A 16,790-nucleotide genomic window follows, 5' to 3' on the forward strand; every position below is an offset into this window, starting at 1 on the left:
TTAGGACGTATTTAATGAGTCATGGGACATATGATTATAACTTTGTTAATTTATTATGCTCACTCATGGAATTAGTACTTGAAAATAACATCATGTTATCTGATCATCAGTTATATTTGCAAAGAGACGATGTGGCCATGGGGACCTCTGGCGCTAATAGTTATGGCAATCTGGTCATGGCCACATGGGAGGGGGAAAATGTTTTTAGATAAGAGAAATGGGATCAGGTAGTATTTTACAAACATTTTGTCGATGATTTATTTTTGCTATGGCATGGAAGTATATCAGAGTTGGAGGTGTTCTTTAGAGAATTAAATAATAGTACTGCCTTTTTTAAGTTTGATATGAATTATTCCCCATGAGAGACAGATTTTTAGGTGTTATGGTTATTAGAGATTCTATGATAGGTTTAACGACTAAGATTTATAGAAAGGAATGTCACAGGAATGTGTTGTTCCATAGAACGAGCATGCATCTGAGACATATTTTTAGAAATGTTGTGAAAGCTCAGGGTATGGTAGTTTCTCGGTTGACTGCTGGTGAGATGGGTTTTCAGAATAAATTATTAGATTTGAGGTCTAGATTTGTTGAAAAGGGTATACAGATAGTATCACACATGATATACTTAATGAAGTCCCAACTTGGCAAAGGAATATAGCTAGACCATATTTTTCACATAATATTAGTACTACTCAGAAAAGGAGGGACACTAACAAGTTTGTGCATGTCCCCACTTACTTTTCTAGCAGTGTTAATGTGATCACTGATGTAATAAGGAAACACTGGACTATTTTGACACATGATCCGGAGATTGGAACTATAGTAGGGGACAGACCTAGTTTTTTTGTTTAAGAACAAGAAGTCCCTTAGAAGGATGTTATTTTACCCTAAAAATAGTTCTATAACTTCTACTCAGAACGTTGGATATGGCACCTTTCCCTGTAACAAATGTAACTAGACACCACAGGCTGTTTTGTGCATCCAAGTTATGGAACTTTGTTCAAGATTAGCACTTCAGCAAATTGTGATTCGCAGGATATGATTTATTTGGCTGTATGTAATGTCTGTATGATCTTCTGTGTTGGAAAAACCAACAGAAAGTTTAGGTTTAGGATTAGAGAACATGTACAGAATATTAGGAATGCAGTTTTAATGAATGCTTTGGCCAAACACGTTTCTATATAATGTGATGACCATACATTCAGGTTTTTAGCAATTGAGGTTATTAAACCGAATGAAAGGGGAGGGGACATAGTTAACAATATGGAGACATCAGAAACTAGGTGGATTATAAGACTGAGGGCAGATATGGGGAAATGACTCAATGTCAGAGTCCCTCTCAAACCTGTACTTAACTTACATTATTTAAAAAGCATTCTGTTTTTTTATTGACAATTTTTATGGTTGTTTTTTCTACATGGTTACATACTTTTTGTTTATCTATTTGTATCACATACTTCTGGTTTTATGTGACATTATAGTTTTGAAGTATAGGTGATAATAGGACTGTTTCTTTAACATGATTGATTTGCATCTGAGTGATTAATTGTATTTAAATATTTAATAGAGGAGTATATATTTTTCCATGTTACAAGTATTTTTAATGTCTGAAGAAGTAGTGGGTTATCACTATGAAAGCACTAACATTCAGTTATTAATAAACCTGGCTTTGATATTTCATTCATGTCATCCTTTTGCCGTTGGTTGGTCCAGTGGATGCTGTGGTGGATTTCTGATTTACTTTATTTATTTTTCGCTGGACCATTCATTTGTGCTGCCAACTTTTGTTCGTGTTTCAGTAAATTATGATAGCATATTTAACAACTGTCACTTTGCTATTTTAAATATAAATGGAGTTTTGGCATCAGTAAGGTTTAAGTGAGCCCATTGACCAACTGCATTTAGCATAATTGTTCTTCAGGATCCCTGTCAGAAGTATGAGACCTGATTATGCTAGTCCCATCACTTAGGAAAATAAAATACTGAAAGGAGACATTGCAGTAAAAAATGAGGATTTATCAAAAACTCCAAGAAGCATATGAAATAGTACTTTCATTCATTAAAATGGCTATATGCCCATATATTGAAAAGGGAAACTGCAGAATGGCTATATGCCCATATATTGAAAAGGGAAACTGCAAAATGGCAACTGATCAAAATGAAGTGGCTGATCAGGTGCATATCGAAAAAAAAGAAAATCTTTTTTTTTTTCCAGGAGGCAAGCCCTCTTGCACCCCCACGCTCCCTGATAATTATATATAACAACTGCAAGACTGTGCCACAGTAGGAAAAGCGCAAATGTCCTGAGCCCCACTGTACAATTATTCTACATATAAAAAAGCCATAATGTTCGATTTTGATCAGCTGTATCAACTTTTTTTCTTTTAGACAATGTGAATTTTTGATCAAGTGTAGGTAACTCATTAAAACATATAGAATTCTTCAGGCTTTAAAAAATAAACTGGAATTCAAACAAACATCCATGAATTCATGAACTTTCTGTTAATTTTTTAATAGGCCTCTTAGGTAGGATACATCTCCCACATCCCTACTACTTATATTTTTTAAATTTTTTTTGTACTTTCAGGTCTGCTATTTTATGTAAAATTTGATGTATGTAGACATACTCATGCATACAAAAATACATTCACTGGAAGTGTGGAGATTAAAGAAAGGATAAAACCCCATGCAAAAATGCTTTTGCTATAATACAGCAAGTTTCAAAATTCACTGTGTTTCTCCTGCAGTTGCACCAAACTTATAATTACATATCTTGTACTTTGTGGAGGGAGTGATATATGTGCCTTGAACCATAAACAACATTAATAATATATACATTTGAAAAAAAAAACGAACTTACACATTCTCAACTGGACTAAGGACTGAAACTCAAAACCCTGATGAACATGAACATATCCAACCACTACGCAAACCAAAACCAAATAAAAAAACATAGACAAGTGTTTTTGCAGGAGCCAAGTCCACCTGAATGTCAAAGGTAAGGGGCAAGCTCTCCACATCATGCAAACTTATATATATCAACTCCACAGTCACACATACTGTACATGATGAAGGGAGAAATCTCCTAATACAAACACAGCACTGCCAGCAGACAATAAAATATTGCACCAGCAATAATTTCCTGTGACTGCCCTAAATAAGCTGCATCTATCCTAGGGGTCTATATTATGTTTCAAAAAGGCTGTCCATCGAACGCCTTTTCAATGACCCTTAAAAAGCGAACTGCCATTTAAGTGAACAGCTACATCAGTGATTTTTTTTACTGGGGAAAAAAATCACTTGGCCATCCTTGTGAGTTTGCCCTTTTCCCCACTGTAGTACAATCTTGGAGTTGGTATATTTATTTAGGGGTGTGTGGGGGGCACAGCCCCCCACTTTGTAATGTTTGAAGTGATGTATCATTTTTAGTAGGGCAAGTGATTTTTTTTTCTCTTGGAGAAAAATCGCTGATGTGGCTGTTCGCTTATATGGCAGTTTGGTTTTTAAGGGTAGATGAAAAGGAGTTTGATGGACAGCCTTTTCGATAATGTAATAGTCCCCTATCCTAGCACACACCAACCCCCCAAACATAACAAATACACCAACAAACCCAGTCAGCATTCAAATATTCAACCACTTCCTCCTTCAACATTACTGGAATTTGACATTTCCTTCACACAAATTAATTTGTTAAACAACTGATTGTTGAGTGTGTTATTCTTTGTCAACCACACATCTTGTTGGATCCCACATAATCAAATCTTACTGATACAAGTCTAGTAAAACTCTCTAGTTAGTGCTACTCAGGGGTGTAAATCCTATCATCAGTTGATCGACTGGTAGTATTCGCTAAGTTGACATTTGATGAAGTTGATACATACCTCCATCCATATCTATCTATCAAGCTATCTATCTATATTTATATATGTATTTATGTATACGTGGATTTAGTACTTTACATCAAATGGATATAAAATGTCGATGGAAGACTGTTGACAATAAAACATCAACAGCTAACTGTCCCTGCTCTGAGGATTAACCTTGCACCATAGAAATTAAAAAGAAAACATTTTTTGCACTCCTATACCCCTGGTAGTTATCTGTACTAATCCCTGGAGTAAGGGTACATTCCCCTGCCTCAGGGACTGTTAGTCTTGCGCACCTGCTGACTATCTGTTTGTTGATCAAAGTGTGTGAACAAAACTGGTGTCAGTATTAGAGCATTTCATGCTAAAAGATGAAACGCACACACACACACACACACACACACACACACACACACACACACACACACACACACACACACATACACATATGTATATGGGTTACCGACATCAAAGAGGCGTTTCATCAAAGTATAGAAAAATCTGTACAGCTGATCAAATACTACTAGCTTTTCTTGAGTGAGAATGCCGTACATCAGGAGTCAGGGAACTTGCCCTTTCCCCACTATAGTACAATAACAGAGCTGGGATATATATATATATATATATATATATATATATATATATATATATATATATATATATATATACATACATATATGTTTAGCAGGGGGTATGGGGGTGCTTCCCGCCTGCAAAAACAGACATTTTCTATTTTTGTTACTCAGTCTTTTGAAGATATATGTTTTGTGCTCAGTTATTTGTGGTTTGGTGTAATGACATTTCTCTGAAATGTCATACACCCATGTTTGTAGAAACACACACACACACACACACACACACACACATATATATATATATATATATATATATATATATATATATATATATATATGGGTCTAGGACTAATGATCGCATACACATTTAAACGAAACTGAAACAGGCGAGCAAACTTTCGCGAAACTGAGCTAAAAAAAAGAAAAACATGAGAAAATGGCTTTTGCTGAGATCTCGGCACAGTGGGAATAAGGGAATATTTCCTTTTCCCTACTGTAGTGCGATCGCGGAGTGATAATATAAAAGCAGGGGGGGTGTGGAGGCACAGCCCCCCACACAGGGGTGCAGGGCAGCTTGCACCCCTGCATAAACGTGATTACTATTATCTTTTTTTTTTTATTTTTTCATAGCAGACTTTTGTGAAAGCGTGCTTAACTGTTTCAGTTTCGTTGAAATGAGTTGTCGATAATTAGTCCTAGATACATACATATATATATATATATATATATATATATATATATATATATATATATATATATATATATATATATATATATATATATATATGGGTTTACCTGAAAAGGTTGAAGATCCACATACTTGAATCCCAAAACATCAAGACTATACATTCAAAAACCCATTTACTCGAACCTTCACAATAACAAAACCAGGAACATCAAATTGTAAACATTACTAGACATCCAGTCTTAACTTAAAGGAGCATTTCTTCTTGTAACTAAAACCTACACAAAATCTGTATCAGCGGTTATAAATGGAGATTGCAGTACAGTGAGTATTGGAAAATGTACCCTTTTTCACTGTAGTACGATTTTGGAGGTGGTATATATAATTTAGAGGAGGTGTGGGGGCACACCCCCCACATGGGTGGGCAGGTGCAGGTGGGCTTGCCCCCCTGCAAATCTAGTGATACAGGATTTCGTGTAGGTTTTAGTTACAGGGAGAAGTGTTCCTTTAAGTAAAGACCAAAGCTCTGGGAAGGTTTACTATTCGATGTTCAAGGTTTCGTTATTGTGAGGTTCGATTAAACGAGTTTTCACAGGTATGGTCTTGATGTTTTGGGATTCAAGTATCTGGGTCTTCGACATTTTGAAGTAGACCCACGTACACACAAACACACACACATATATATATATATATATATGTATATATATATATATATCAGCCTTTCTAAGCTAGTATAGTGCAGTTTTCAGGTTAGTGCTGAATTCAGGGCTGTGTTACAAATCTCTGTGTTTGCCCATACCTTACTTGGATAGAAGGAAGTTTCTCTGTTCACCTGTGAGAGAGGGGAGCTTTGAGCAGCCTATCTGTCCCTGGAGGTGTGGATTCAGCCCAGAAAGTAGTAGTTTATTGGCCATTTTGGGCTAATTTCTATCTCTTTCATTTCCCTGCTATAAAAACCGCATTTGCCCGGTTTTGCACGCTGGGCAGCGCCGGTTAGCTAGGGTATAACTATTCCCTGCTCCACAAAGTCTCCTCTTCAATTTTTCCCTTGAAACTAGACAAACTTTACACTTAAGCAATCAAGCCATTCATTTTTCAGCCCGGCACTTGCTCAAAACTCATAGCAAGCACTTATAAACCCTAGCACTACAGAAGGACAAGGCTCTCTATTCGACCTTACCAGCCATTCAGTAAAACAGTTTACTGTACCTATCCAGGCATGTCCAAAAGGCAGTTTCCGGTGCACTCTCCAGTCCAACTGGTGAATCTGGGCATTTTGAGGCAAAACTGACTCATGTACACAGACAACCCTCTCCTCCTACTGCCAAACACTAATACATGCGAGATCCCAAGACTGGATCAGACAGTCAAGAAGAGAAGGGAAATACTGGCATCACACCACCAGTCTCACACAGACCCATTAAATCAGCACCGGCAAAAAACACATGTAAATACACAAAAACATACTCAGAGGCTGTAAATAAAGTCTGCAAAAGCAACAGAGCTCTCCAAAGCAGACATCCAAGCAACCTCCATCCCCCAACACAAACCATGAAACACATACTTCACAAAACCAGTGTGCCACGCAATCACAGCCCTCAAGGCAAAATAACATACCCAACATACTAGTAATAGGTGACTCTATAGTCAGGCAGACTGATGTCCCACTCACTAGGCTGAATAAGGAGAAAGTTACTGTTAGCTGCCTGTCGGGTGTCAGGATCCGCCACATAACACAAGCACTCAGGTCACTCCAGAACAAGTACAAATTTCAACTCTGTCATTGTCCATGTTGGTGTGAATAACCTGAGCCGTACCTCCCTGGACTACATGAAAAGAGACATGGAAGAGCTCTCTGATCACATAGCCCAGGCCGGTATGACCCTGACCCTGATTAGCATCCTGCCCTCACCAAGAATGTACCACTGTATAAAGAAAAAATTATCAATTTCAACAATTGGCTAAGTTTCTGGTGTCATTCAAAGGGGATCCAATGTCCGTCTACCTGGGATGACATGCTCGACAAGCCACGCTGCTTCGCTAGAGATGGCTTGCACCTGTCATTCTTAGGCTTTTGAATACTGGCCAAGGCTCTTGCCACCCCCATAGTGGCTTTTTTAGGCAAGGATCAAAAGACAAACCTGCCGCCATAAATAGCACAAGTAACAAAAATCTGCGGATAATACTACTCAGTGCCAGAAGTCTAAACCTCAAAATGCATGCACTCGAGGCACTCCTCAGTATGGAGAAAATCGATATATGTGCAGCAATAGAAACCTGGTTTAAGGCTCCAGAGAGCACCCCAGCACTACCAGCCTACAACTCATACCATACATTTCGGCCACAGAACCCAGACCGAAATACAAAATGCAAGGGAATATCCATATTCATCAAGGATACTCACACCTCCAGGTTAGTGGCACAGCATGATCCTTCAAAGATTATCCACGTACAACTAACAATGGGCAAAACTGCAGTTCAAATTGTAGCTTGCTACAGATCACCCACCATGTCCCAGGACCCCCATTCCGCATTTCCGGAAACACTGGGTAACATAAAGGTCCTACCAAACACCCTAATATTGTGTGATTTCAACTACCCAAACATTAACTGGGAGAACTACTCAAGTACTAACTCCCTTGCCCAACATTTCCTAGAATTTATAAATGCACAAATGCCTTGGAACAACTGGTCAACACTCCCACCAGAGGTGACAACATATTGGACCTGGTCATCACCAACATGGGCGACCGGTGTTCCACACTGGAGGTCAACCCCTCACTGGTTAGATCTGACCATAAACAAATCACGTTGGATATCCACACTCCGCCCCCACCCCTGGACAAGGAAACCACCATGAAAAACTTTTCAAAAGCAAACTTCACGTTACTTAAAGCGGAGGTGGAAAGTTTCAAAGCCCCCATGCTAAAGGATAACGCTGTCCAAGCTGCAAAATCCTTTACTAATGCATTCTACGGGCACCTACAAGAATGCATGGATCGTTCTATCTCAAGCAAAACCAATACTCACTCCTCCAAGAAAAGGAAACCAGTCTGGTGGACCACTGCCATAAACAAGCTATACAATAGAAGGATGAAACTAGTACAGAAAAGAGTAAAATCCCAAGAAGGGAAGACATCCCTGATCAGTATCAGCAAGAAACTACGATCCCTCATTAAATCATCCAAGGCGAGCTTTGAAAGAAAACTTGCCAAGGACTCCAAAGATAAGCACAAAGCATTCTTTAGCTATGTCAAGAATCTAAGTGGCAATGCTCAGATCTGCTCGGAGTTAGTGCAGAATGGCACAAAATACACTGAACCAACTAATATTGCCAACATCCTGGCAGACAGGTTCAGTGCAAACATCACCCCCCTCTCACCCCCAAAAGGACCCATAATCATACCAGAGCAATGTAGAGCCCCTGAAATCACAGACACTCAGGTTAAAATAGCCCTCTCCAAAGCCAAAAACACAGCATCAATGGGACCGGATGGTGTCCCAGGCTGCATCCTACACTAGCTCAAAGACAAACTAACCCCTCACCTAAACACTCTCTTCAAACTCAGCATCTCCACAGGTTACGTACCCATAGAGTGGTGCACAGCAATGGTTATTCCACTCCACAAAGGTGGATCCGCAACAGACCCTGGGAACTATCACCCTATAAGCCTGACTAGCTTGGTCTGCAAGGCTATGGAGCACATCATCATGGAACTCATTAACAGAGACATTGGGAACCTCCAGACACTGGACCCTACCCAGTTCAGTTTTGTTAAGGGCAGATCATGCCTCCTAAACCTGGTGGACTTCTTTGAGACAGTTACCAAGGCTATAGATGAGGGAAAGGTGGTACACACAGCCTGTCTAGAGCTTGCAAAGGCATTCAACACCATTCCCCATTCTGGTATTATAGACAAGCACACCAACCTGAACATAAACCCCTATGTCACAAGATGGGTTGCCAATTGGCTCATGGACAGAACCCACATGGTGACAGTTGCAGGAGCTAGGTCTGACTCTAAACCGGTTACAAGTGGTGTTCCCCAGGGCTCAGTCCTAGGACCCCTCCTGTTCGGCATATACTTCTCAGAGGTACAGACAAGCACAGGAGGACTATGGCTGACCAAGTTCACAGATGACTGCAAACTAGGGGCTATAATTGACTCTCCAGCTGACACCGACATCCTCCAAAAGGGTCTCTCTGAGACAGATACCTGGTGTCAAAATCATGGCCTCAAGCTAAATGCCAAAAAGTGAATAGTTATTCCCTTTGGAAATAACAAAGTACCTACAAACTACCACATAGGTGGTAGTCCCCTAGATACAGAAAACGTAATAAGGGATCTGAGGACCCAAGTAGATAATAGTCTCTCCTTTGATAATCACATTACCAAAGAGGTTAGAAAATCCTTCTATGTGGCCCACCTAATCACAAAAGGGTTTGCATCCAGATCAAAAGAGGTCATTGTGCCCCTCTACTCATCACTCATCAGACCCATCAGAGAGTACAACGCCCCATTTGGGAAGTACCTTACAAAACACCTGCAACAGCTGGAAAGACCACAGAAGTACCTCACCAAGAGGATCACTGGCCTCAAACAGATGCCCTATGCTGCTCGACTGAAGAAACTCCAGTTGTACTCAGTTGCATACTGCCTGCTCAGAGGTGATCTCTTCCTGACATACAAGGCCATGTCCAACCCGGAATTGATGGACATGCTCCACCTAAAGAAAACCTTATCCCCTCGAGCCACACGCTCTAGGGATCTAAACCTCACCACAACAATAAATAGGATGTGCTGGAGGGATAGATTCCTGTCCCACAGACATCCCATGCTTTGGAACAAGATTCCAATCTACATTAGGCAGAGCTCCTCGCTAGCATTCTTCAAGAGAAACCTTGACGAGTGGATGGGAAGTTACCCCGGGGGTCACTTCAGTGGCTCTGCTGGACAGAGGCACAGGGATCTAATCTAAGGGGGCGGCGAAAGCCAACACATTCTGGCTAGGCTTATAAATGCCTTCTGGCAGATAGCCTAGTACCTACCTATGAACCTATATATATATATATATATATATATATATGTGTGTGTGTGTGTGTGTGTGTGTGTGTGTGTGCATGTAAAATATACATATCTATATACCTATATCTATATCTATATATAGATATAGATGCAATATAGATGTATATACACACACTATAATAGAGAGAAATGCTTGATGGATTAACATAGTAAGTATTCAGGTTTGCATTTCAAAAGTGAAAACAAAAAAAGCAATGGTCTGACAGACCTTCTTTATTAACTCATTCACTCCAATGGAGCTCAGGAACTATCCTGTATAACTTTAAACAACGTATCTACTGAAACATTAAATGTCTAGTGTATTTCCAACAAACAAGACTAATTAATGTTTGCATTTCTGTTACATTCTCAGCTATTTTATAAAGTGAAAAATCTCACAAAATACAATTTGGTTCTGTTGTCTCAAAGAAATTAATCCTGTAAATCTGATGGCAGAAGTTAATCCTGTAAATCTGATGACTTTCTCTCTAAATTATCAACATTAGCAATACAATGGCTAGAAATTCAGCATGTAAGATGCTGTAGTGCAGATGGATTACAAATAGCATCTCCCAGTTGGGATATTAATACACCAAATTTTTAATTTTCTGTCTGAAATACAAGATAGTTTATCTTTCTGAAATACAACAGGGTAGTTTTCTTCACAAAATCTTAAATTTCTTTGTTACTAATGGAAAGAAAGTAAAATATTTTTTTCAAAGATTTTGGGAATATTAGAATAACAAATTGTCCTAAACTAGACTCTTTGAAATGATAAAACAGTTCTTAACTAGGCTTATTTTCAATCCACCCAAAGGTCAAACACCATTTCTTTATGCATTTTTATATTGTTTTTTTCCTTTTCAGTGCTTGGAAAATAATAGCAAAACAATAGATTTAGAAGACGTAACACTGCCAGGATAACAAAATCTGAAACATGCTTGTGTAGTCCTAAAGATTCATCACACAGCCTAGAGACCTGCTCAGGCCAGGTTGGATAACTTAATATATAAGGGATGATATGGGCTTAATTCCTACAACCTCAAATTACATAGTATAAGGATTTGAACAACCCATTTAACCATCCCTTACTTGGTACAGCTTTAATCTATACTTTTTGTATTGTACAAGTAAGTGGCGTTTTAATTGATGCTGGCTCCCTAAAATATATGGCTTACCTTGAAGTTAGATCTCCTAGAATCCTGAAAATAAAAGATAAAATGTAATTAACAAAAATATACATGACAAGCGGACACATCTGACAGTAAATATTAAAATTACTTTTATATTAATTTAGCAAAATGACAGCTATATGTATTAGATGAAAAGGCCCAGTAGGAAAAAAAAATCATGGTAGAAATAATTTACCTCATGCCAACATTGTTTTACAAAGATTGGTGATGAAAAGCTCTGTATTTAGAAGACACGTGCCTATGAGCACTGGTCTGCAGGTCACAGGGGTTGGGTAACATTTTGTGGATTTTCCCATATCTGGACTGCAAGCTTTTTATACTTCCATAAGATGGCTAATGGAGACAGATTCACCTTCTTTCACATATAACTGAATTGTGCTGTTGATTTCTAATGCACATCTGTTAAGTATTAAAATGTGAGGAAACGGCCTTGACTGGTGGCATTGAATGAATCTACTGATCTCTCTTGCTCTGTCATACATAGACATCAGCATTTATAGTTTGTCTGCACATACCACAAAGCAACACACATTGTGTAGAGTTGGTATGTGTATGAAGGACATACTGATAAAAACCCTCTGAATGAGCACCATTTTCCAGTTCCTAACTATAGTCTGCACTTACATAAACACATTATGTGTTCTATGCTAAAAATACTGACCTGTCATTAAAATTCTGTGATTCATAAACATGTATAATGGTAATAACAGGCAATGCACAGAAAATTCACCTGACTCATGCACAGGTGTGCATATTTCATATACAGTGGTTTACTATGTGAACTGTTGTCACAGAGTGAATAGTTATGTGACAAGGCAGTTGACCATGGGGAGTCAGGGAATAGGTGCCTGCTACAAGTCTCCTTAGAAACACTATGGAGGATTTGCTGATACTTTACTCAGCGGTAGCTACTCCATTCTGTGCTCTGCTTTCATGCCACACAGCATTTCATCAAGTTTTTGATTCATTTGCCATGACAGTGGACTAATGACAATTACCATAATATGGTAATAGGTGATTTGGTACAGCAGGTGCTCCCACTGGTGGGTGCCTGGCTTTATCACTGTCTGGAACTGGGACATGTGAGGTTGTCCACACCATAACCAGATGACAATAGTGCATTTTGTATGGAGTTAAAACATTTTTTGCTGATGACATTGCTTAGCTGTGTAATGTTGAGCAGCATTGTACTGTTGGGACAACAGCTAGTATATGTTTCTGATCCCATAATCTGTGGGGATGAGACCAGCCTGTATACAGCTGCCTCCTTCTTTATAAATTGCCAACTATTTTCAAAGCACAATATGTGCTCCATGCATGGAGTGATGTGGCTACACAATGGGCTAAGACTTCATACATGAGCTTACCATGTTGTGTAACAGTGTTCATAAATCCACAAAAAAAAAAAAGTGGATTATTTATTTATTTTGGGGCGCTTTACTACTTCCTGGGTTAAATGATTCTTTTTTAACATAATGTGCTTTTTTAACTATTTTTGTTAGTATGATGGTACAGTCTGTATTTGGTATTTGTGTTTATTTACTTGTACTCTCATTGGGTGAGACTGTGATCACATAGTGGGGCTATTGTATTTATTTCTGATTGGTTTGTTAAACAAAACACTAGACTGAAGAATGATAAGTTAAACTGGTCTTTGGTAAGGTTGTTGACATTCAGTGAAGGCATTTATATGCACTGATGTGCTGCAATATACATAACCAACCCAAAAAAGGACTGCCTGTATGAATCAACCTCTTAGAAATGAATGATATTACTTAAAAAAAAAAAAAAAAAAAAAAAAAAAAACAATAAAATAAATTCATAAAAATAAAATGTGCGTACATCTAGCCAATCGGGCAAAATGCACCAGATTCCAACCAGATGAACTAAGTAAGAGTAAACTAACTGAAACACGTGAATAAACTATGCAACTAACAAGCTTTAAGATAACTCTGGCTATAAATATATAAAAAAATGAATGGACAGTGAAAAATATTGAAGGTACCTTAGAACTAGATTGGAAAACTATCCATGAGACACTCCATTCACCAAAACCTGTAGAAAGAACTTAAAGCCCAATTTAACAAACAGTTTGTGTAATTAGTGCAGCTCCTTGAAGTTAATGAGAAACAATAATTCAGTCTTAAAATATGGGAAAAGTGAATAAAGGTAATATGTAGGTGCCAGAGATGGGAAACAGTAATTCAGAACTACAAATCAAGAAAAAATGGATCAGTTGACTATATAGTTCTCTACATTTTGGGATATATAAAATATTTTACACTCTGTGATTATGGAATGTGATTTTGTAACCTGTGGCTTTACCACTCATCAATGTGTTTCCTAATATAAAAATTTACATATTTCGTGTCACTTGACCCACATATTCCATATTTATCGTAGAGGTAGACACCAGATAAAAGGTACTCTTAGCACATCAAATCAATGAGAAAAGTAATTCCATCCTAAAAGTGAGGAAAAATGATAAATGGAATATGTAGGTGTAAGAGACATCATCATCATCCCTCTTTTCCCCCCATATTTCTTCATTTGTTTTTAGTGGCACATCAACTGTTGCCATCTCTCTCGATTCATTGCCACTCTCCTACCTTCTTCAACAGTCGTGATTGACTGTCACAGGTCTTTTTTCACACAGTCCGTACATCTCTTTATTGGATGACCTTGTTTCTTCTCGCCTTCTTCCAGTGTGTCCCAAATCTTCTTTACCAGATTGTTCTCTGCTTTTCTGCATATATGCCTGAAGCACCATAATCTGTTTTCTTTGACCTTTTCTGCAAGTGATGCTACTTGGGCTTCTGCTCCGATGTCCTCATTTCTTCATCTCCAATGCCTCTAGTTTCCTCAACTGCTTTGCCTTTACTGCCCAGGTATCTGTACCATACAGTATCACTGGTCACACCCCTGTGTTGTGCACCTTACTCTTCAGTTTCATTGGCATTCCTCTGTCACACACTACCCCTGACACTCTGTGCCATTTGGCTGGAGCCCTTCAGATTCTAACTTTGACCTCCTCATTCAGACTTCCCTTCTCCTCAACCACCACTCCCAGGTATTTAAAGCTGTTAACTTGTTCCACTGTTTTCCCTTCTGTCTCGGTTCTCAAGTTCTTCTGATTGGCCCATTTGCTGCCATTCCATCTGACTTCTCTGTACTCATTTTCTTCCCATGTGCCTTCAGTTTTTCTTTCCATTTCTCTGTCCTTTGCTGAAGTTTTTGTTCAGAATCTGCTTGTAGTGCCATTGTCTGAATGCAACAACCTTGTTGATCTGTCCTCTCTGACTTGTGGAATAATGTAGTCCATCACCAGTATGAATAGTAGTGGGCTCTGAGCTGAACCTTGATACACACCCACTTCCACTGGAAACCCCCTCTGTGAGTCTGAACACTGTTTGTACTTGTATCTTTGGGTTCTTGTACATAGCCTGCACTAATTCTACCAATATTTCTGGGACTTTAAACCAATGCAGTACTGCACAAATTAGCATTCTTGGGACCTTGTTATGAATGTCCAATTGGATACTTTCCTCATCTCAAGCTTCTTCTCAACTATCTGTCTCACTGCAAACATTCGGTCAGTTGTGCTGCAACTTGATCTGAATCCAAACTGCTCATCTCTCATCTTACTTTCTATTGTTCTGTACATTTGTTTATCAGGCAGTCTGCCCAGAACTTTACTACTGTGACAGAAGTTTGATACCTCTACTGCACACAGTTGTATATGTCTGCTTTGTTCTTGTACAGTGGCACTAGAATGCTTATTCTCCAGTCATCTGGGATATGCCTTTCTCTCCATACTGCTATAAATACCCTTAGGAGCCATTTCTCCCCTATCTCACATAATGCATTGATCATATTTGCCATGATCTCATTTGAGCCTGCTGCTGTAGATGTTAAAGTCATGTGATACATAAAATATTTCACCTTCTAACATTATGGAACTTAATTTCTTGACTTGTGGCATCACCAATCATCGTAAAACTTCTTCCCTTATCTTAGAGTGCAGATATTGAACGTACCACACTCCAGAGCCCGCATGCATTCCAGATGTATAGCTATATAGCATGTATATATATATATATATATATATATATATATATATATATATATATATATATATAAAATGGCTGCAGCACATAAGTTAACTTACCCTTTAGTTTTTTGCTTGCTGTACATAGTAGACCACTCAGAGATACAGCTGAGGAATCTTTTATTGCATGCTTTGTGTTACTGGATCTGTTTACTCCCAGTGCCTTGGATGGTGGTTTTTGATACTTTAGTCATCAAGATGAGGGACATCTTTGTTTTCTGCCATGGATCCTAGGGTGAGTTGCATCCTTCAGTCTTCATGCTGTTGATTATGTGGCCATTGATGTACTGTGTCTCTAATTACTGCAGTTCATTACATGCTTCTTGCACCCAGAATCACATATCCCTTCCTGTCTGCCACACCGTGGCTTCAAATAATGCTCAGTTTCTTGTGCTTCTCTCCATTGATTGAGCCCTTGCTTGGTACAGTTTATTTATTTTTCTTTCTTTTCCCACACCCTAACTATTACATCTCCCTCCCCTGGTCCCTGTTTATCACAACTTCTTGTTCTGCACAGCTGCTTTGGCATTCTTGATCATTCTGTGAAGACTCTTCCTTTTGAGGTGGAATTTGCCTCTTGAAACCTATTATCTTTTTGTGACCAGGAATGGAAAGAGGAGGTCAGAAACTTGATGCCATGTAATCCATGTCTGGTTTGGATATTGCCCTTATCCTCTTGGTATATCAGCTAGCAGGCACGTAGAAGTCAACAATGTTGAGCCCAATAAGGATAGCACTACCATCTGCCCTCATTCCTGACTAGGGTGCATGCACACCTTTCTAGGCCACACCTCCCTTCCTAGTTATAGCTGAAAAGACACCACCTGATCATCTTCCATGTGAAGCAAAATAAATGGCACTTGAGGTGTTAATTTCTGCCACCCCACAGCTAGATCCTCCATCACCTGGCCTACAGTTCAAATACAGATTGGCTGAGACACAGAACTTTAGCCCTGTCTACCACAGAACAAGTGGGAGTATTTGGCAACTATCTTTTCTTCTACACAGTATTACAGCAATACAACTTTCATCATTTATTTCTATGTTGGTGGGATGTCGGGTTCCTCCTTCCTTTACCTTCATACAATGGTTGCTGAGTCATCACATTTCCTAATACTCTCTCACAGCAAGCCCAGGGGTTAAGCCCAAGCTCTGGATAAAGTTTCAGATATAGGTCAAGGTGTTTGTCAATTCATGTGTCTGTTTGCCAACTAGATAACTGGGCTGATTCACAATCTAGTTTCCATCCATGTCCTGGGTTAGAAAACAGTGTACAACAGAGTACATAAACAACAAA

At 38.9% G+C, this 16,790-nt stretch overlaps 1 protein-coding gene across 5 annotated transcripts in view; it reads right to left on the reverse strand.

The window, feature by feature from the left end:
* The window catches only part of ARR3 (arrestin 3), a 535,442-nt gene that overhangs the window by 78,899 nt on the left and 439,753 nt on the right, over positions 1-16,790 (reverse strand). For all 5 annotated transcript variants that reach the window (XM_044057442.1, XM_044057444.1, XM_044057443.1 and 2 more), the window contains exon 14: positions 11,371-11,394. In XM_044057442.1, the coding sequence (XP_043913377.1) occupies positions 11,371-11,394 (24 nt within the window). The remainder of the gene's footprint in view (positions 1-11,370; positions 11,395-16,790) is intronic.

Source organism: Protopterus annectens, chromosome 15.part0 (assembly GCF_019279795.1).
Source record: "Protopterus annectens isolate FY-2018-M chromosome 15.part0, PAN1.0, whole genome shotgun sequence".
NCBI lineage: Eukaryota > Metazoa > Chordata > Ceratodontiformes > Protopteridae > Protopterus > Protopterus annectens.